Here is a 20885-nt window from a genome sequence, read left to right as displayed (position 1 = left end):
AAAAACAATGGATATAATTTCTATTTTTGATTAAACTACCCCACCCATAAATCCACACTTAAATTTAAAAAAAACCACAAACAATGGAGGCCAAATCTGAAATCCACCAGAAGAGTTTCCAGATGTTGATGCTGACGATCCAAACCTTTTGGATTATAAGTGGAGACGTTTTTACCAATTTGCTCCAGGGAGGTGGCACCCTGCCTCGGAGGTCGTGGTTTTAAGTATTCATTGACGGGAAAGTGAAAAGTAAACGGTGAAACTTGTGGAAACGCGAGGAGGACGAGGGGGAGTTCAGGTAAAACAGCTGCTGTTCAAACTGGATACAGTCAGTGGGAGTCACTCGGCTGCGGTCACTTTAAAAGTCCTCCAAAGTCTCAATTTCTCCCATATTCAATCTCTCAGACGACGCGTTCACAGAAAAACCTGAAAGAAGATTCATCACGACAAAAGTCCAATTAGCACGAGCTGAAAAACACCGAAAGATGCAAGTTTTTTCAAAAAGCACCGCTCTCACCTAAAAGGCTGGGGTCTGCTCGCACCATCTTCTGCTTCTTTTTCTTCTTCCCTGAGGTGACGGTCTCAAACCGCTGCTGCTGCTGCTGCTGGCTGCTCAGGTGGTTCGACTGGAAGATCGATGAAGGTCCTGTTCCTCCCCACACCGAGTCCTCCAGGGACAAAAAAAAAAAAAAAAAAAAAAGACACACCAGGACTTAACACAAGTAAATAATAATAAAAAAATAAAAAAACTGTCAACTCCCTAAACAAACATAGATTTAACAATAAAGAATACTTCATATTCATAAAAATCCTCATTGCTAATTTAATTCCATTTCATAATAATCTAAGAACCCTTTGGAGTTATCTTTCACTCAACACTTGTTTTTTTTTCCCTCTTCTCGCCTGAATGCAGCTGCACCCTCAGTACTTGTAAGCAAACACCCTGAACTGTTTGATAAACCTCCAACAGCCATAACCAGTCCCACCCAGACTGCAGGGGGGGTTAACCTGTTTCACACATATCCTGTTGACGTGCAGTGGGTGGACATCTTTCTGTGCTTTACCTTCAAAAACAACAAAATGAGATGAAGACATTTAGCATAGTACACATTATTTTAGGATATAAACAGGAAACTCCTTTCCTCTCTGAACGAGATTATTTTGTTGTGGCTAAAGTGCAGCTGGAAGTGCCGACAAAGAGGAACTGTTCAGCTTCGCTGTCAAGTCACCTGACCGGCACGTTGAGCCGTCGGCTGAATCGGGCTCCAACATAAGAAAGGAGTGAAACTAGAGCGCTGCCATCTTCTTCTGACAGCCTCTCTCTGATGGTGACGCTAAATAATCCAACGTTTATATAATCTCACATTCTTCTCTACCGTCTGTGATAGCCATTGTGCCACAGTTGTGTTAACATGCAGATGTTCTCCTTTGTCGTCACTGCGCCTTTTCAGTAAAGATGCACGATATTATCAGCATGGTATCGGCCGATATCAGCGATAAAAGTTAAATATCGGACATTCCATCAAAACATCTCACTGATATAAAAGGCTTCTGTTTTAAGTTCATTTTTAATTTAAGAAACTGTCAAGTAACTCTGTTAATGCACTACTACTTATGCGACGCAGCTGCGTTGTCACTTGTGTTAGAGCGAGTGTTGCATCATTTTCAGCTCCTTTTTGGCATCTTCATTTGGTAGCAGGTCAAACTGACAAAGACCGTGCAGAATAATGAAGTATTTTAATTCCACAACAGAGAAAGCTCTGTAGTCTCTGTAAGTACGTCTAGGAGGAAAATATATCGGTATCAGTTATTGGCCAAATAAGTTTTAATATATCGGCATATCGGACATCGGACAAAAATCCAATAATGTTCATCTCTACTTTTCAGTGACGTCTGCATGGATTAAAACTGAAAACAATATTTTGACTGAATTTTTTTTTCTAGACACCCCCACACCAACTCCCCTAAAGGGATGTCTCCCCTAAAGAGATTATTTCATTCAAAGGGATTATATTTACAAGTTTCAGCTCATGTAGTCATTTAATACCATTTAATTTTCATATTTGATCATTTATTGAATTACATTTATCACAGTAAAGTTACTTCTCAGTGTGATTCTAAATATAATCAAGTTGAGCTCATCCAGACAGACACAACTCGTCTTCCTCCTTCTGCTTTTTCCTTTTCAACTTGCGGGGGTAACTGGAGGCCATGTCCAGCCATCACAGTTAGCTAGGTGGGGGACACCCTGGACAGGTCTCCATCACAGGGACACACAGAGACAAACGAGACAAACAACCATTCACTCTCTCACTCACACATAGGGACAGTTTAGAGTTACCAATGAGTCTAACGTGCATGTTTTTGGTCTGTGGGAGGAAACTGGAGTACCCGGAGAAAACCCACGCATGCACGGAGAGAACATGCAAACTCCACCCAGAAAGAGCTCTGGCCAAGATTCAACCCAGCGACCTTCTCACTGAGAGGCAACAGCTCTACCAACTGTGCCACCCCCTCAGGAAACTAAGTCCTTAAAATAAAATAAAATAAATAAATAAATAAGAGTACTCCATACAGTGACACACTAGTTGGCAAACCATTATGCAGCAATATAGTGATGACCCGAACAAGCAAAGACTTTGTAAATCATTTGACCTTCATTTGTGACATTGACTTAGAGCTGGGGTGATGAAAACTCTTTGTGGACGGATGGAGACTGTGTCCACCTTTTGTCTTGGTCTAAAATGTCCATATGTCTCAAGCAGAAAAGGCTTAAAGAGCGTCCCAAACTCAAAGGCTACATTTTGCTTTAAAAAAGGAGCTTCCAGAGAAGAAAACTGAAAACATGGCAAACCTTGAAGCTGAGAAAACTAATTCTCAACTTTTCGGTAATCTTTGATTTGTGTGTTGAATGAGAAGCGGAGGACATGAAAATGAAAGACATCAGACTCTCGCTGATAAACTAGCTTCTGACTGAAGCTACACAGAGCAACAAGAGCCTACTTGGATGTGTAATTATTGTTTTGTTCTTTACTTTGAATTAAACTGTATTTTTATCAAGGAATGTTTTCTGGTTTGATGGATTGTGATGATGTGCGTTGTTAAGAAAACATGAAAAACTGACAGAACAAGGCACAAGAAATGAATTCTACTCATGTGTCATTTCTACATTTTCTTTAATAAGTAATGTTTGTTCTAGAGATGCACGATATTATCAGCATGGTATCGGCCGATATTAGCATTAAAGTTGAATATCGGCCATTCCATCAATAACTCACCGATATAAAAGGCACTGTTTTTATGACAACCCAGTGACAAGGACGCCTGCAGCGCCAGCACAACATGACGTCATGCACCTGCCTGATCTGATCATGGCGGAGAAGAAGAAGTCAAAATGTCGGCTGTGTGGAAGTTTCTTTTTCCATTGAGGATATTAGATTCTGAAGATTTATGGACTACGTTGAGCCTCGCTGCATCGTCCCCAGTTGGAGATGTTTTTCCGACGTAGCCTTACCCAAGTTACAAGCCGTCATTTCCAACGTCATTGAGAGCTAACAGCCGATAGCACTTGGGTGAGTTTTACCACAGACAATTGGGACGTTGTGTTAGCTCTGTTAGCATGATTAGTCTTACGGCACAATGGATAGACAAAAACTTTGATCTTAAAAAGTCTGTCCGTCATGCACAAAAGTGCAGAGGATCCCACACTGCAGCTAGAAACCTGGAACAAGCCTCCACAAGTGAGACAGCATCGCAGGTGACTAATGCTAATAAATAACATTTAACACTTTTCATTTAAGTTAAAGTGCTCTGCATATCAAATGGCTGTTACTGAATATATGTCACCAGCTCTTACAGCTCAGTGTTTCCCCTACCATTATACAAGTGGGGCGCCCCGCCCCTTCAACAGAACCGATCGCCCCGTTTACCGAACCCCACCCTCAACCACCTGTCGGCACTGACGTAACGCTAAACTCGCAATGCAGGTGCACTAGCTAAAAAGCTAAAGGCAGCCTCTTCCTTCGTGCTGAACCCTTACGCTGAACGCACCCCTGCCACTCGAAAACTGTCGGTACAAACAGCGCACGGCTCAGATGTGCGTCTGTCTCTCCCTCGCACTGACACCCCCCCCCCCCCCCCCGCCAAAAAACAAACAAAAAAACTGTCAGTTCAGACAGCGCGCGGCTGAGATATGCGTCTGTCCCTCTCCTCTCACACACCCTGCTCTAATACTGTCAGTATAGACCGCACGCAGCTGTCTCTGTGTCCCCCAAAACTGTTGGTTTAAACAGTGCGCTGCGCAACTTAGGACGAGTCTCCGTTCCAATATTGTACATCCCTAGTTTGTACTGATGTGTATATTTATTGATGAGGAAAATAAGTTTCTATAAAACAAAATGTGACACATCTGAAAACCTAAGTCAATTTTGATGTTTTTCTGTAATACTGATTGTGACTGGCACTCAACTGGGACGTTTCATTTTGGCCCTTTGTATGACTGAGTGTGGTCAGGTCTCTCTTGTAAATGAGTCCTCGAGGCTCAATGAGACTAACCTGTATAAATAAAGGTTGAATGAATCCGGCTTGACCCTGTTTGGAAATTGAAACTAAAAGGTGTCACATTTTTTATGCATTTGCACAATAACTGTGGTGAAACATCTGAAGTGGTTCTGACTGTTGTACCTGCTGCTGCTGCTTGGCTAGCTGTTGGTTTGATGGTGCCGGCTTCTGTTGGTTAGCGTTCTGTTTGGCACGACGTTCTAGAAACTGCTTGGCAAAGTCCTTGGATTCAGGAGTGTCTCCCAAATAGGCCCTGACGTAGTCATGCACCTCATATGGAGAGTCCACTTCCTTCAAGAAGGATGCAAACGTAGGAACTGACAGAAGAAAATGTTGTTTTTATGAGTTTTATATTTGAGAAAAGGCTCATCGCTAGCTGTGGGTGGCTGAAAGATTTACCATCCAGATTGTTGGCTGTGTTGAGGGTGTGCAGCGTTTGCTCACACCACTGCATAAAGGTGTCCTGCTGACTCTTACTGACGCCTTGGAACAACTTTAGCAGCTTCTCTTCCTCTTCTACCTTCTTACTGCTTCGCCCACTCGAAGAGTTACTTCATGTCACAAAGCAGAAAACAAAAGCACTTCAAGATCTGCGTATTACTCACTTCCTTCACATGATAAGTCATGCTTTTCATCAGAAGCTGTGACTAAGACAATATTTTATTATAACTTCCTAAATTAATACCTGAGGTTGGCGTTTCCCTTGTTGTTCTTCTGAGAGTTTCCTTTTTTGTTCTGGGGAGGTTGTTGGACCGCCTCCTTCACGGCCTCGTCCCAGAAGCCCATGTTTGAGTTATGGGTGTCGCCCCAGATGCTGCTGGGATCTGAGCCCCAGTTCGTGCTGGTGTTCACAGACCCCCATACTGAGCTACTTAGGGATGCCTGTGAAGAGAGGCATTAACAAACGATTCAAGTTTAGAGCTAAAATTTAGTTTAATTGAAGACAAATATTAAAGTTTTTATTTTAAATTGAAGTTTTAGCTATGTATCCAATTTTAAAATGCTGCATTAGATATAAAAATTAGGACTGGAACATCAATAAAGCTCCAAAAAGAAAAACAACAACAAAACACTGACACTAAAACAAGTACTTCATTGTTTATAATGCTAGTATTATAAATCCACATGCAACCACTCAGTTGTACATTTTTATTCTGTTTTAGTGAGTTCCATACAGTTTTGGTTTGAGGTCGGGCCTGTTGGGTGGCGATGGGGTGTTGATGTTGAGGCTGCTCTTTTCGCTGCTTCATCTGCTGGGCTTCTTCCCTCTGAATCTCTAACAAAGACTTTGTAATGACTGGTTGTTTGGCCGCGTTGCCCCAACCAGACAGCTTGGCATGGGACTGCTGAGCTTGTTGCAGGGCCACCTGCTGCTGCTGCTTCAGGAGCTCTTGCTGCTGACGTCTCTGCTGCAAAGGTGAGAAAAGCATAAATATGCTAATAGGTCACGTTTTTTCCCAATAGGGAAACATGGTCAGATAACATTATAAATTAATAAACTGTGGTCTGGGGAAAAACGACTGGTAAACAGTGCAGGTTGCAACAAATACGCTGCCACATCACAGACCATCCTAACAGTCAATCTTTGGTTTGTGTTTTAAATATATTATTTGTCTCAAACAATTTTCTAGGTAAATGAAGATGACTGTTACAGAAAATTTTTGTACTTTACCTTAATAATTAACTTTAAATATATAATTCATATTATGTAAATGGTAAATGGACTGTACTTATACAGCACCTTTCTATCTTATCAAGATACTCAAAGCTCTTTACACAACAATCTGTGCCTCATTTATTCATTCATACAGCACTCTACTAGATCTCTACAAAGTTAATTGAACAAATCATTCTAAAGAGACTAATCAGTGCTTTATCACATTCATACATCAATGGGACACACATCAGAGGTAATGAGGGGTTCAATGTCTTGCCCAGGAACACTTGGGCATGTGACTGCTGGTGGATTCGAACCCCCAACTCTTGCATTGGAGGACAACTGCTCGAACTACTCAACCACAGCCACCCAATTATGTGACTGTCTTCACAGTAGAAAAAATACTGTGCTCACAGTGATTGTGAAATAAGGATGAATCATGCATCTCCTGGTTTGTGTCAGTGCGTCACATGACATGAAAATTATTGTGCAAAAACCACTGAATGTCTAATTTCTTTGTTGTGTAGCTTTGAAAATTTACAACAGCTGATACGTTCATTCAAAAGCAAAATTAAAGTTGTAGTATGTAACTTTTGTAAAAATTTTTTTTTTATAAAAGTTACTTTTTTACACATTTGTTAAAACTGTCACTATGTCATGACAGTATAAGACAGACTGTGAAAAGATTGAGCTCCAAGACTTGAGGTGTTGGTCTCGACTTGGTCTCACCCTCCCTCGGTCTTGGTCTTGACTACAACACTAGGTGCTGGTATATGGTTTATTGCAATAAACATATTTAAAGACCATTTTTGAAGACATCTTTTATTAATATACGCGTTTCTGTCCAAGTTTTATCTAGATCTCCACAATATGACAGAACCAATCAACAACCAGAGATGAAGGTGCACTGCTCCGTTCTTACCTCCTCTCGTGTCTGCAGTTCTCTCTCCTCCTCTAGTTTCTGGATCTCTGCCAGTGACAGGGCATTCTGAGTCGGGTGGCTTATAGTGTTGGTTGATTGCTGCCCCCACTTAGAAGATGATGGAAGCTGCAACGGAGGGATTAAATCTTTTGTCAACTTCTAACCCATTTAGTCCGTTTCTGATGCATTGTCGTCCCGAGCTTTTACCTTTATTTGTGCAAGCTGCTGCTGTTGCTGCTGCTGCAGCCGTCTGAGGGCCTCTAGTTGCTGCAGTCTCTGTCTCTGCAGCTCCTGTTGTCTTTGGACCTCCTGCTCTTTTCTTTTTTGCGCCTCCTGTTGCTGTGCAAGAGCAGCAGCTGCTGCAGTAGCTGCTGCAGCCGCAGCTGCTGCCTCTTCCTCCGCCCGTTTCTCCTCTTCGCGCTTCCTTAATGCTTCTAGTTCTTCCTGCTTTCTACGCTCATCTTCCTGATAAAGGAGATTTTGTTATTTATTTAGTAAAACGTTTTTGAAAAAACAACAACAATTGCATGTTGCTGAGCTTACTTGTTTACGGAGGAATTCTTCCAGTTTCTTTTTCTCTTCTTCTTCCCTCCGCCTTTCTTCTAATTTTCGGAGCGCTTCCTCCTGTGCCAGCCTCTCCTCCTCTTCTTTTTGCCTACGTTGTGCCTCCTCTAGTTCCCTTTGCCGCCTCAAAGCCTCCTCCTAAAGATTTCAAACATTGGGTAATGTGGCTTTAAATGAACAGGCAACTGAAAGTCTTCAAGCTGATATTGATAAAAAGCTCAACCTGTTTTCGACGCGCCAGCTCTTCCTCTTCCAGTCGTTTCCGCTCTTCCTCCTGTCGAGCCCTGAGAGCCTCCTCCAAGCGTTTCCGTTCTTCTTCTTCTCGTTTCGCTCTCATTTCTGCTTCACGTCTCTCCAGCTCCAACTATCAAATGATCACACAGACATTATTATCCACAGAAACATAGGATCAGTCGAAGATATTCCCACCTTGGAATTTATCACATCTTGGGTTATTGATCACATACAGAATAGATCTGATCAATCAATTCAGTTTTCAATGCCATTTCAGTCAAAACTATTACGTTTGTGGCACAATGAGGACCACAGCCGCTGCACACACTTCTCATTTTAAGTGTACTTTATTTGTAGCAACTACATAATGGGGAAAAACCAGTGAATGAGCGAGGATACTGAAAGGAGTGTCACTGGGAATTATTCTGAAATGTTTAAAGCAGGCAGTTTCAGAAGTTATTGCTCACCTTTGCAGACTTGGCCTTCTCAAACTGTTGCATCTGCTCGATGGTTGGAGCCTGCGCCACCGAGTCTATCGGCAAATCCCAGACGCTGCTGCCTTCCCATGCTGCGGGTGACAGAACAAGTTATGTGAGACAACACGGGCTTTCTTGACAATCTCACTGCAGAACATCACAGAAACTCACTGCTTGTGGCAGCTTGTTGGATGTTAGGTGTGCAGGAAGCCTGAGAGGATGGGTTCTGCATTTCCCACACAGAACCAGAGTCTGCTACAGACAGGGATCGAGTGACAGGAGGTAGAAGACTATCTGAAGCACTAAAACATCATGTGAATAAAAAAAATAAAATAAAAATACTTCAGATGCTGCAAGAAAATGTTAAAAACTGAAAACCTATGTAAACAGATTTAAAAGTAGGGGCAAGAAATACACATTTTTGAAGGATTTAATGTTGTCCACCTTATCTTCAGAGCCTGGTATTGCTGTAGAAGGTGGTTTATCTGCTGTTGGTGCTGCTGCTGCTGCTGAAGAGGAGCTGCGTTAAGAACTAAAGCTTTCTGCTGGGCCATAGCCTGGGCATATTGCTGCCTGTTGGATGAAACAAGAAAAATAAAAGTTAGTGGAAAGACGGGAAACAAGAAACTCAACGGAAAACTTACATACAGTAGAGGAAGGTTTTGATTTTTAGCAATAATTTAAAAACAAGTGTGTTTGCTTCAGTTGTGAGGTAAAAGGTTTCTCATCTGAAAGACATTTAAAGATAAAGCAAGTAAGAAACATATGTGTTGGTGATATAATTTGGAGTGTGTTCAGCTGAGTGGTCGTCAGTGAATAATTTAATCTTCAGAGCAGGAAAACACCAACAGACTGAGCACAGATGAGACCGTCATAGACCAGTTTTGACAATAATTACAGGTGGCAATAGACGATGCAAACCATAATTACCCACAGCAAATCAAACGTAAATTGAGAGCCATTATAAAACTATTTAGAGGACATGTTTGAATTTGAATGATTTTGATTTGGTTTGAAAAAGAAATGCCCTGCGTGTTTTTGTTAATGGAAACATGGGATGGTCAATGAACCTGAGAGCTAATCTGGCGCTAGTCCAAAACTGATCAAACCAGTAAAACATATAAACTGTTAGTGTGGCTCATTCTTACTCTGATCACTGTTCTGTTAAATAATTTGCCGGTGCCAATTTCAGTTTTTCTCTTTATATTTACTTTAATGCTGATTTTTTTTCCAATTTGATAAAGCTACTTTTATGTATTTATGCAAAATACAAAGTAAATTACACGTCATGTTCTGTGATTTACAAACTACAACTCAGTCATTTCTTTTAGAGAAAAAAGTACAAATTACTGTACACAGTTAGGTAACTTTTACATGGACATAAGTAACTATTTTAAACAAATTGTTTTTGCATCAAAGCCTCTTTGAAGATTTTGCAAGTACAGGTGCTTATTTGAAGAAATAAAACGACTGGCTCTAGAGGAACTGTGTAAGGTTTGTTTGGGAGAATTTTAGATGCGATGGAGGTTTACCTGAGGAGGTATTGATACTGGAGCTGCTGCAACTGGTAAAGGTTGAGGGCTGTGAGCTCCTGCTGCCTCTTTAACCTTTCTTGGTCACCCTCCGCCTGCAACACAGAGGAGGGTGGAGTCAGAACAAATCACAACTCTCTAAAAATAGAAAGAGTTAATAAAAAGGCTATATAAAACAAACACGAATGAACTCAGATTTTATCACCATCTTCCCAAGAGTTCCTTTGGCCAAAAAAGTTGGGCTACTCAAAAACAAAAACACAAACAAAAAACTTAAATCTTCACTAAGACAGAGAAACAAGATGGACAGATACCATGAGCATGAATTATTTGAAAGCTCATTACGTACTTAAAAACTGATCTATAGCACCATCTACAGGTCACTGACTAGTACTGGAGCAGACGTTGAATTTGTTTACACCAGTATGATTTTAAAGACAAATAACAAAACTTCCCTCTAAGTCTCAGACTTTAAGTAATTAGGAATTTTGAAGGGATCCTTACTTGTAGTGGTGGAGGTGCAGGGCCTGGAGTAAATGGCACCCTTCCCCAAATCTTCATCATTTCCCCCAAAGCCTGAAACACTTCATCACATCCTCTTTTGACCAACAAAGACATGGTGAAATAACCAGCCTGAAACCACTCTGACATCTCCTGATTATTGAATGGACCTTAAGGAGCAAAAGAAGTCATGGGTTCAAATGAGAAATGCATTTAAAGTAAAATTTAAACTTTAACTCTATAAAACTTGATAAACTTTCTCACCCTGTATCTCCCCCTGTGGGTCTTTGTAAAACCACTTGAGTGCTGCTTCGTGGGTTAGAGGCAGGCCTGCAGACTTAGGCTTTTCTGAAGTCTTTGCTGACAGTCTGTCATCATCCACACCACTGTCTTGGAGGTATGCTACCATCTTTTCTGCCTCCTGGTATGACAACAATATACACCCATTTAATCCTGCAGACTTTCAGCTGGTTAATCAATTAAAACTCAAATATCAAGCTACCAAACCAAAAGAGCACTTATATATGCAGTAACATTATTTATTTTATAATTTTGTTCCCTTCTAAGAGAAGTCAAAACAAAAAAGTGTTTGAAATCATCAGTACTGACATAAATGTATGCTAAAAGCCTGCATAACATACCTGCTCAAAGTGTTTTAGTCCCTCGTCTTCATCAGTGTCGTGTGGCACAGTGGTGGGCCTGCTTATAGGTGCTATTCTGCTTGATGTGAAGGGTGAGGAACTGTTCATGGCCACAGGGACTTCCATGGGCTTCTGTTGTTGTAGATGAACAGATGATGATGGAACAGAAACCTCTGCACGAAACAAAATGATAAACATGTTAGGGTTGGTAATAAAATCACTTTTCCATTAAGACTGAAGAAACAAATCCCACCTGGTAGGGTGGTGGAAACACGAGTCATAGGAAGAGACTCCAAAATGCTAGTGGACATTTGGACACGCTTGGAGACTTTGCACGACTCTGGTGGGAGCTCCAGGGGCGGCTGTCGCTCGGCTGGCCTCTCAGACACTTCTGTTCTGTGCGGATGGTTGGGGGACAAACTTTGTAGAGGGGGCTGGGATTCCAAAACTGCTGAAGCAACAGGTGGAACGACAGCTGCAGCCTCTTCTGAGGCTCTTGCATACTCTGAAACAAATAAGAAGTATGAATGTGGATTACGTTAATTAATTTCACTATTTAAATATTTAGTTTTAGTTAGGCTAAGTGGAATGGATGATCAGTGTCTCCAAAATACTGTTGATTTTTCTGATGCATGTTCAATAATCCAGGTAGAAAAATCTAAAAAAAAAAAAGTTAAATCTGGTCCTCTGGATGTTGATTTTTCCTTTTTTAAAACCAAAGTTAAAAATCATGTTATAAAATCACCATCACCAGGTCTCTTTTCCTAATGATTGATGAATGGAGATCATCTGTAGCTGGTGCGTCTTGCACTGTTCAGTCTTTTCTCTAACAAACAATGATTTGAGCTTGGTGTGAATGAAGTTTCAATTTAAATCCTATTTGACTACACAAGGGACAAAACAGAGACTAATGTTCATGTAAGAGCTTACAGTTAATAAAACTTACAAGATTTTAAACAACACTACAGTACTCTACTTCACAATAATAATGATCTCCCAGTTCCACAATGTGTTGCAAACACTTCAAAAGCAAGTTTAAACCAGAAGCCACAAGTACAATCACACAAATGGATGCTTACAGCAACTCCACTGTTGCTGCCCTGAATAAAACCAACTTTAATTAGTTTTAAAATCCTCCAGCACAAAACCATTTACTTTCACTTTGAGTAATTTTAGAGAAGAAAACTTTTATAATGTTGCACACCAGTGCAACTCAGAAAAATAGTTTCTTATTAATATTTAACTGTTATAAATTCTATAAAGTACCAGGAGTGAAAATCAGTGTTTTCGTGTTTGTAAAGAGGTAAAGGTCTACTCATTTTTACACGAAAAGTTCAAGTAAATGAGCTTGTATTCAACGCTTTTAAGACCTTTTTAATCATTTGTACAAGTTTGAAAAATATCCGACGTTCAGTAATGATGCGTAATTGTACACAGTATTGTTAATGGTATTGAATAGTGTTTTCTTTGTCATCCAGCTCAAATGACCACAATCCTAACACACATGCATTCATTTAAAAAGAAGAAGAAAAAAGAATAAGTGCCGTCAAAATGACTGACCTTTTCTGTCAGCTTCTCTTTTGGCCTCTTTTTCTGTCTCTTTGGTCTCCCTTGGCGATGTGTCCAGCTCCTCTTCACACTCTTCCATGGGCCTGAAGTCGAGCTCTGCTTCTTCTGGAATTGGCTCCTTTGATGCTTTCTGAAAGCAAAAGTACACAATAGGAGAAAATTTGTTACAAGTGCCTTCCCAGAAATCTCTATGCCTTTTGTAATCTGTCAGTCACTATGTAATGAAGCTTTATGTGTTCAGGCCAATGGACTGAGAGCATGACATTTATTTAAATATTTATATTTGTTAAAGTCCATTACCTTTAAAGAGAGAAAAGCTCCTGAGGAGTCAAAGGTGCCCGCCTCTTCGTCTGCGTCCTCCAGACACCACTCTGGTAAGCTGTCATCATCCAGACTGCCGCTCCCCGACCTCTGCCTCCTGTAGCCGCGCTCATCTTCTCTTGCATCAAAGGGGAAACGCCGACGTTGGTCTGGGTATTCTCGCCACCCTGCTGAGCGAGGCACATCTGGATAAAGACGGTACAAAAAATAAATAAATCACAAAATCATTAATCACTTGTGATAAACACAGTGAACAAACACATTGCAGAGAACTTAAACCAGTTTGGAACGGTCCTGAACACCAGTCCACAGAAGCCAAAGGGCTGCAGGTCACAGGAAACCAACACAGGTTTCTCATAAAGGCCACCACTTGTTAGCGTTCTTTGAGCAGAACACTGGAGTGTTCAACAATAGTAGGAAGGCTGTTTTAAATATACCTGCAAACTCACCAAGGTGACAAACCTAGCACTTGTAGTAGTGGGGGAGGGATTTGTGATTTTTTTAACATGTAAATTAAGCATTCTGGTATACTCTAAGAAGAAAATTATGGGAAAAGACAACATGCTTTAAGTAAAGACATTTATTAACACACCCTTATTTAATTAGGACATACATAGGAGAGATGGCTAATCAACCAAAAAAATAAACAAGCAACAGCAGCAGCAAGCCAACCAGAGAAACAAAATATTTGCAGAGCCTTTTGCTAATAGCAAAAACTAAGTTCTTAATTTTTTGGGGCCTGGGCAAGCCTGCTTGGCCATGTGCCTCTTAATGCCCATTGGAAAGACTCTGTTATTGTTCCAGTCTCAAAAACCAAGTCTGCTCAGTCCCTGAACGACTTCAGGCCTGTTGCTCTGACTCCATTAGTAATGAAGTCATTTGAAAAACTGGTCTGAAAGACCCTCTTGTCAAAAGCTGAAGATCATTTGGATCCACTTCAGTTTGCTTATCGTTCATGTAGGAGTGGCGGACACAACAGGAACTCTTAAATTTAAGATTTTAGGACAACTTGAAGGTACAAAAACATATGTAAGATTGCTTTTTATTGACTTTTCATCAGCTTTTATTTGCATTTAACCCCACATTTTAGTAAAGAAAATACAATGTCTGTAGGTCTCGACTCTGGCTTTATATGTTGGCTTGTGGACGTTTTAACTGTTTGGTCTCAGCGGGCAAGGGTCAACAAGGTTCTCTCTGATGTCCTTCTGTCCTCTACTGGCTCCTCTCAGGGCTGCGTTCTTTTGGCGTTTTTATTTATTTTATATACAAACGATTGTTGCAGCCATTTCCCATAGTGTCACATTTTAAAGCTTGCTGATCTGTCATCCTGTTCCTTCTCAGTAGTGATGACCCAAACCCCGGGTCTGTGGTCGGGGACTTCACTGAATTGTGCAAGTCTTCCTTTTTAAAGTTAAATGTTTCTAAGACAAAGGAGACGGTCTTTGATTTTAGTAAAGATTCTTTAGTTGCCACTCCTGTGGTCATTAACGGTGAGGCTGTCAAGGTGGTGCAACAAAACTGTACTTGATGACAAACTGACCTCTGACCCCCATGTGAACTGTCTTTGTAAGAAGACCCACCAAAGAATGTATTTTTATTGGAAGCTCTGTGGTTTTAATGTTGATTTTACTTTTATGTGAATGTTTTATTCATGTTTTATCAAGTCTCTTAACTTTCACCTTCATCTGTTGGTTTGGACTTTTGTCATGCAAAAAAAGGAACAAACTCTCGGGGATTGTCAGGATGTGCAGCAAAACTGCTGGTATAGCCCTACAGAACCTCAATGACCTACACAGGGCGAGGTCAGTGAACAAGGCCAGGCTGATTCTGGCAGATCCTGATCACCCACTCCATGGTGAATTCAGGTTGCTTCCATCTGGACGCAGGTATCTGCTGCCCAGTTGTAAAACCAACAGATGATGATTTCATGTGTTATTTTAATGTCTCAATGTCTTGTCTAGTATAGATGTTTTGTGTGAATACTGACTGTGAAACAAATTGACCCTTCCTACTGTCGCCTTCATGCTTGCTCAAGATGAGAGTTCTACGATGGAAGTTAAACTAAAAGCAGTCTGCTCCTCGGATAGTGTTAACTTATTTTTTACATACATGAATGTTTCTGTTCAGTGCCCTGAGATGACTTCTGTTGTGACTCGGCGCTACATAAATAAACTGAACTGAATATAACACCATCAAGTTGACTTAAATCTTGGTGTATGTGGCAGACAGCTACATTGTTCAAATGTTGACGTAGCGCTAAGCTAGCGGTGCGCAACACAGAATAGATGAAAAGCTAAGATGCTATCAACATAACGCTCAGCTTCTCTCACGCATCCTAACCACCACCCCACCACCCACCACCCCAGGTCGACAAATGCCGGCTCTAACGTAGGGCTACGTAAGCCCAGTCAATGGGACATGCTTGCAGGTATGTTTAAAGCCAATTTAAAATGCTTTAAATGACAGTAAAAATAAAGAAGCCAGTAGCTGCTTACATGTTGTAACACAAGTGCACATTTTAGTTAAATGTGGAACATATCAGAACACACTATAACACATTTATCAAAGAGGATTCCTCTGAGATAAATGTGTAGGTAGGGAGGTTTCTGGAGGGCCCACCTGGGCTCGGGGGGCACCACCGGTCATTGTCCCATCGAAAACCTGCCAGGTGCCAGCCCCCCTGATCATCCTCACCGTTCTGATCATCACGAGAAGTACGCCAGTTCCCACTCTCTGACCGCGTAAAGTCGTGCTTCCTTGGCAGTCCTGTCCCGCCGTCCTCATACGGAGCCCGAACTGCAAAAATTCCAGGAAGGTGAAGAAAATTCCATTAGGATTACAACAACTAAAAAAATGTACATTTCATTTTACAAAACGAGTACGGTAATACAAATAGCCTAATTTTCTCCTAGTTAAGAAACTTGAATTTTGTCAGGCAACTTTTTTCTTTTTTTACCTGAATGAGCAAACTCACTGTGATTCATTTGAAAATGTCCTGGAGCAACTTCTACAACAGTGGAAGAGAGCACAAAGTAGGTAAGCCAGTGGATTTACAACACACAAACAAAACATCTAATTGGTAAAATATCGGTTATACGAGCAACTCGTGTGACACCAACCAGGATCTTTTCGACCAGGCTTTTCAAATCGTCTCTCTGCCCTGATGAGGGAAATAAAAACAAATGTAAACACATTAAAACAGGAGTAAAACATAAATTAAAAATTTGCCAAGGTTTAGTTTTACCACAAATACGCTATTATTCAAATACCTTTCTTCCCAGCTTTGAGAGCGATGCATTTCTCTCCCTCCACGACCAAAACCTTCCACATCATCAAAACTTCTTTGGTAAAACCCTCCATCGCCTCTTCCTCGACCTGAAATCAAAAGGACACACATATCACACAATGAAATTCAGAACTTTCCTTTATGAATTTATCTTTGGATAGCTAGTTTAGTGTTGAATAAAATAGTAGAGATATGCTCCACTGGATAATCAATCAACCTTTATTTATACAGGTAAATCCCATTGAGCCTCGAGGACTCATTTACAAGAGAGACCTGATTTCAACAAAGAAAGATGACAACAATGGACAACAGCAACAACAATAAGCAGTTATAAAAACTCATACTACAGTTTTTTTGTTGTTGTTGTTGTTGTTTTTTTTTTTTTTTTTCCCATTTGTTTACATATTCTTTACCAAATGTACAGAATGAATGGAAAACCCATTATGTTTCCCTAGCATTTGCTGAATCCTAACACTGTCCTGTCCCCTTTTCTTGTATACACAGAGTTCAATAAACCAGATTGTGAAGCTTTTGTTTTAGGGGTTTATTTTCTTCTGTTAGTGAGTTTATATTTAAAGTTACAGCTCTTGCGTCTCATCTGCTGCAGCAGCATAAGGAAACAACTTGTCTTTTACCTCACAAGTGTTATCTGAATTTTGCAGACACTTAATTTTAAAATTAAACACGGTCAAAACTATTGCTTCTTGCTAGGGCTGGGCAATATGGACCAAAATTGATATCTCGATATTTTAAGGTAAGTGGCGATATACGATATATATCTGGATATTTTTTCTTTCCATAAAGTAGTAACAAAAATATATTTCTGAGTCAAAGCTTTGTCCCAATTGTCACACAGCTTAAAGCTGTAACTGTGCAAAATAAATGTATCAAAAATAAAAAATATTTTTTTCCTGCATAACAAAACCAAACACACAGCTGTGCACTTAAAATTTAAACATAACACATACACAGCAAACATAATGAAAGGCTGACTTGCTCTTTAAAAAGTCTGATTTTAATGAAGTACATTCATTCAACTTTTATTAACAAAACTGTTAGAAAGCCTACATTGTTGTGTAGTTGGCTTGTTTACAGAGCTCGGTTGTTTGATTATGACTCGTTTCTTTCTGAATTTAAAAGTTCCTATGCTCATGAATGCACCGCTCTGTGTAAACAAAGTTCCGAGCTGCGTGTCCGTCGGAGTTTTTTCCTCTCCCGACACAAGATGGAGCCTTGCAGCTTTGTTGAAGCAGCCATCATCATTTTTCACACCTTACCAGAAATTTAAAGTGGTTCTCCCACTGTGAGTCAACAAAGACCTATCTGCATAAGCTTCTTCAGCTAAAGCAAGCAGCCGGGGAGGGGCAGGTTTGTCAGTGAGGGAGAGAGGTGGTGTGAAAGGCTGCAGCCTGCAGACTAGGAGGAAAAACTGGCAGATTTAACTTTATTCAGAGTATAAGACTATCATTTTATATCAATATATTCTCATTTTATATTGTGTTTTAAATCATCTCGATATTTCATCACCCAGCCCTACTTCTTGCTTGAGTTTTTTTCTTTTTTTTTTGTCTTGTCAGTATTGTCAGGTAGTGTAGTGCATAAAAAACAAAATGTAGCCCAGTTATGAAGGATCAGTGCTTTCCCTACCATTATTCAAGCAGGGCGCCTCGCTCTGTCAACAGAACAGAGCGCCCTGCCCATTGAACTGACAACTGCCGGCATTGACATAGCGCTAAGCTAGCGGGGCGTAATAAAGGCGCACTAGCTAAAAAGCTATAGGAAATTAGCTCTGTTTCCCTCACGCTGAGCCGTCTCCACCATCCCCCACAAAAACTCAGTACAAGCAGGGCGCAACACAGACGTGTCTCCATTAGAGATGCACCGATCCATTACCAATATCGGTTATCAGTCCCGATATTGAAAAAACTTCTGGATCGGGTATCGGTGACAATGTGACCGATCCATGACTGGGCAGATTTATTCACTCTAATTCTATGCTTTGTGCTCTGAGTGACGTCACGCGCTAGCGAACTCGCTGCGCAGATTCTTTTGAAAATGGAGCGAGCGAAAAGATCAGCCATCTGGAACAATATCACACTACCTCAGCCAACACATTCGACAGCTACGTGCAATATGTGCGTATCGACGGTTCCAAGAGGTGGCAATAAAACTTCCAGCTATAACACTACCAACTTAATCAAGCATCTGTATCAAATCGGTATCGGATCGGCCAACACCAAACCTCAGACATCAGTATCGGAAGGGGAAAAAGTGGATCGTGCATCCCTAGTCTCCATCTACCCCTGTCACTTGACAAAAATCACAGAAGATCTGAGAACCATGCCAAGGCAAGTAAACTAGGGGAAACACTGAGGATGCTGCAGTTTTGGTAGCTCTTATCATTTCATATGAATTAAACTTATTGGTATATCCACCACCCCCAAACACACAAACACACATATGCCAAAAAACAACAACAACAGGAACACAGCCTTGCACACAGAGGGAAAGACTGAGAGTGATCTCCAGGATTAAAGGCAGCTTGATCTACAGTTTTGCTGTAAATTATTAGTTTCTGCACCAGTTTTTATTATGTGAATTATATAAAATATTACCTGAAATGTGTGCAAAGCCTTTTCACAATATAAATATTAAACGAGTGAGGGTTAATGAATTATGTATAACGACATTGTCCTGAGACACAAGCCCTGTTGATTGTGTCAAAAATCATTGTTTTGGGAAGATAACTTTAGGGAAGATCAGTTACGAGTGTCAGCAGCTGAGATTTGAGTGCACAAGTAAGCACAAAGCCTACAGAGTATTACTGTTACACCCCCAGTCTCAAACTGTGGGAGAAATGGTGGGCTGTTCAAAGGCATCTCAACTATCTGCAGTTGTAGGAGCCACTCCGAAGCCACAAGTATAAAAGTTAAAACAAATGCCAATTTAAAATAATAAACTTGTGATTTTGATTCCACATCTTCAATTTGCTCTTACAACCACATTAAACAACTGGAGTGAAATGTGACACTTATGTGCGCAATTTCAGCAGGATTCTTACCTCTACCTCTTGAGGTACTTCGGCCTCTTGGTGCTCCAACTATTGGGCCACCTCCCCGCCGAAGTACAGCTGCGCTGTTTACAGACATGGAAAAGTTTCTCTGCAGACACAAATGGGGAGGGGAGCAAAGGGGACAAATACTCAGCTCGGTGCTCTGTTCTTTGCTCATGATCTTTATTTGGACATCTTGTAACAGTCTTGAACATTAAAATAAACTAGAGAAATTGCATTTCCTGTGAAAACGCAGTGTCAATGCAGACTGCTAAATGATTTTGCTGAAAGCTGATTAAACAAATAGTTTACTTTAAATACACCAATAGCTACAAATTTGAAAGATGAACCTGCAAGAAGAACAAAACAAATAAAAATACAAATGCAGAAAATGCTTGAAATTAGGTTTAAGAAAAGCTCAAATGTACAGAAAAGCAGTAATTAGCAACAAAAAAAAAAACGGAAAAAAAAAAAGCTAAAAGTAATGTGAATAACAGCACAAGTAGATAAAATGTTAGTAATAATAAATAAATTGCTATCTAATAGCCAGAAGTAGCAAATCCTAAGCAAATAGCAGCAAAAAAACTAGCTTGGATCTAGAAGTAGCAAAATGGTAAAGAAATAAAGAGAAACAAAATGCTAGCAAAAAGCAAGAAAAAGCTAACCAAGAGCTAAAAGTAGCAAAACTGTGGTAAATCCAATGTAACAATTAAATTTAATCATAAAATCCATAGAAAGCATTGTTGACCGATGAGGTGTTCAGAAAAAAGTTTGAGATTTCTGTGTGAAAGAGTTCCCAACGTAGAGCTGTTTAAAGAAAGGAGTGACATTCAACCTTGACCTCATGACCTTAAAAATCAATAGGGATCTTTGTTGACCCACATGGTGTCCAGCTGTGAAGTTTAACATTTCTTTAACGGTTAACAAATCAGAACTATTTTAAAGTAAGGCGTGACTTTTGACCTTGATCCTTGACCCAGTGTCCTTGAAATCAATAGTAAAATTTGTTGACCAAGAAGGTGTCTATGTTAAATAGTTATCAAATTAAAGTGATATAAAGAAAGGGGTGACCCTAGACCCTAACCTTTGACCCCAAGACCCTAAAATTGAAAAGCATCATTGCTCACCTATGAGGTATCCAGCCGTAAATGTTTGACATTCCTACGTTACATGGTTGCAGAGTTACAGCTTGGACAAAACATTGTTCATAGGCTGATGGACAAGCGTGGGTTATCTTTGGCAGCCATGAATGCTGCTTAACAGCATTCACGCTTTTGTGATACAACAAGTTTTGGCCAATTTATGTTGGATATTTACATTTTAATTTTCCAGTTAGAATAACATGACATTCTAAAAAGTGCTCCAACCTGTTCCTCCTCTGTAAAAGACACAAGCGCCAGAGGTGGTAAGGGTTCCTCTTGCAGTATGGACAGGAACTCCTTATCTTGTAGGTCTATAGGGATCTGGAAGAGAAAATACACATTTATTTTCATTTATTAATGCTTTAAAAAATGAATTATGACCAAATATATATATATATATATATATATATATATATATATATATATAT

General features: G+C 40.2%; 2 protein-coding genes across 3 annotated transcripts in view; both read right to left on the bottom strand.

The window, feature by feature from the left end:
* Positions 1 to 20885, bottom strand: part of LOC119414221 (chloride channel protein 2-like) — a 553451-nt gene that overhangs the window by 155895 nt on the left and 376671 nt on the right. The window lies entirely within an intron of this gene.
* gigyf2 (GRB10 interacting GYF protein 2) overlaps positions 198 to 20885 on the bottom strand; it is a 23021-nt gene continuing 2333 nt past the window's right edge. Inside the window, exons 4-29 of one of the 2 annotated variants that reach the window (XM_037682221.1) lie at positions 20683 to 20778; positions 19325 to 19424; positions 16247 to 16352; positions 16097 to 16137; positions 15934 to 15984; positions 15597 to 15773; positions 12957 to 13162; positions 12648 to 12786; positions 11341 to 11592; positions 11088 to 11260; positions 10711 to 10867; positions 10450 to 10616; positions 9946 to 10040; positions 8858 to 8986; positions 8585 to 8715; positions 8405 to 8505; positions 7927 to 8067; positions 7683 to 7841; positions 7347 to 7604; positions 7140 to 7265; positions 5736 to 5969; positions 5246 to 5442; positions 4960 to 5111; positions 4684 to 4877; positions 518 to 668; positions 198 to 426 (exon numbers count right to left, since the gene is read on the bottom strand). In XM_037682221.1, the coding sequence (XP_037538149.1) occupies positions 359 to 426; positions 518 to 668; positions 4684 to 4877; positions 4960 to 5111; positions 5246 to 5442; positions 5736 to 5969; positions 7140 to 7265; positions 7347 to 7604; positions 7683 to 7841; positions 7927 to 8067; positions 8405 to 8505; positions 8585 to 8715; positions 8858 to 8986; positions 9946 to 10040; positions 10450 to 10616; positions 10711 to 10867; positions 11088 to 11260; positions 11341 to 11592; positions 12648 to 12786; positions 12957 to 13162; positions 15597 to 15773; positions 15934 to 15984; positions 16097 to 16137; positions 16247 to 16352; positions 19325 to 19424; positions 20683 to 20778 (3801 nt within the window). In that variant the 3' untranslated portion in view covers positions 198 to 358. The remainder of the gene's footprint in view (positions 427 to 517; positions 669 to 4683; positions 4878 to 4959; positions 5112 to 5245; positions 5443 to 5735; positions 5970 to 7139; positions 7266 to 7346; positions 7605 to 7682; positions 7842 to 7926; positions 8068 to 8404; positions 8506 to 8584; positions 8716 to 8857; positions 8987 to 9945; positions 10041 to 10449; positions 10617 to 10710; positions 10868 to 11087; positions 11261 to 11340; positions 11593 to 12647; positions 12787 to 12956; positions 13163 to 15596; positions 15774 to 15933; positions 15985 to 16096; positions 16138 to 16246; positions 16353 to 19324; positions 19425 to 20682; positions 20779 to 20885) is intronic. The other variant, XM_037682222.1, reaches the window with a different exon arrangement.

The sequence above is a fragment of the Nematolebias whitei genome, chromosome 9, assembly GCF_014905685.2.
Source record: "Nematolebias whitei isolate Nwh7 chromosome 9, NemWhi1, whole genome shotgun sequence".
Lineage (NCBI taxonomy): Eukaryota > Metazoa > Chordata > Actinopteri > Cyprinodontiformes > Rivulidae > Nematolebias > Nematolebias whitei.
Note: the sequence above shows the minus strand (reverse complement) of the source record. Positions and strands in the feature narration are given on the sequence as shown.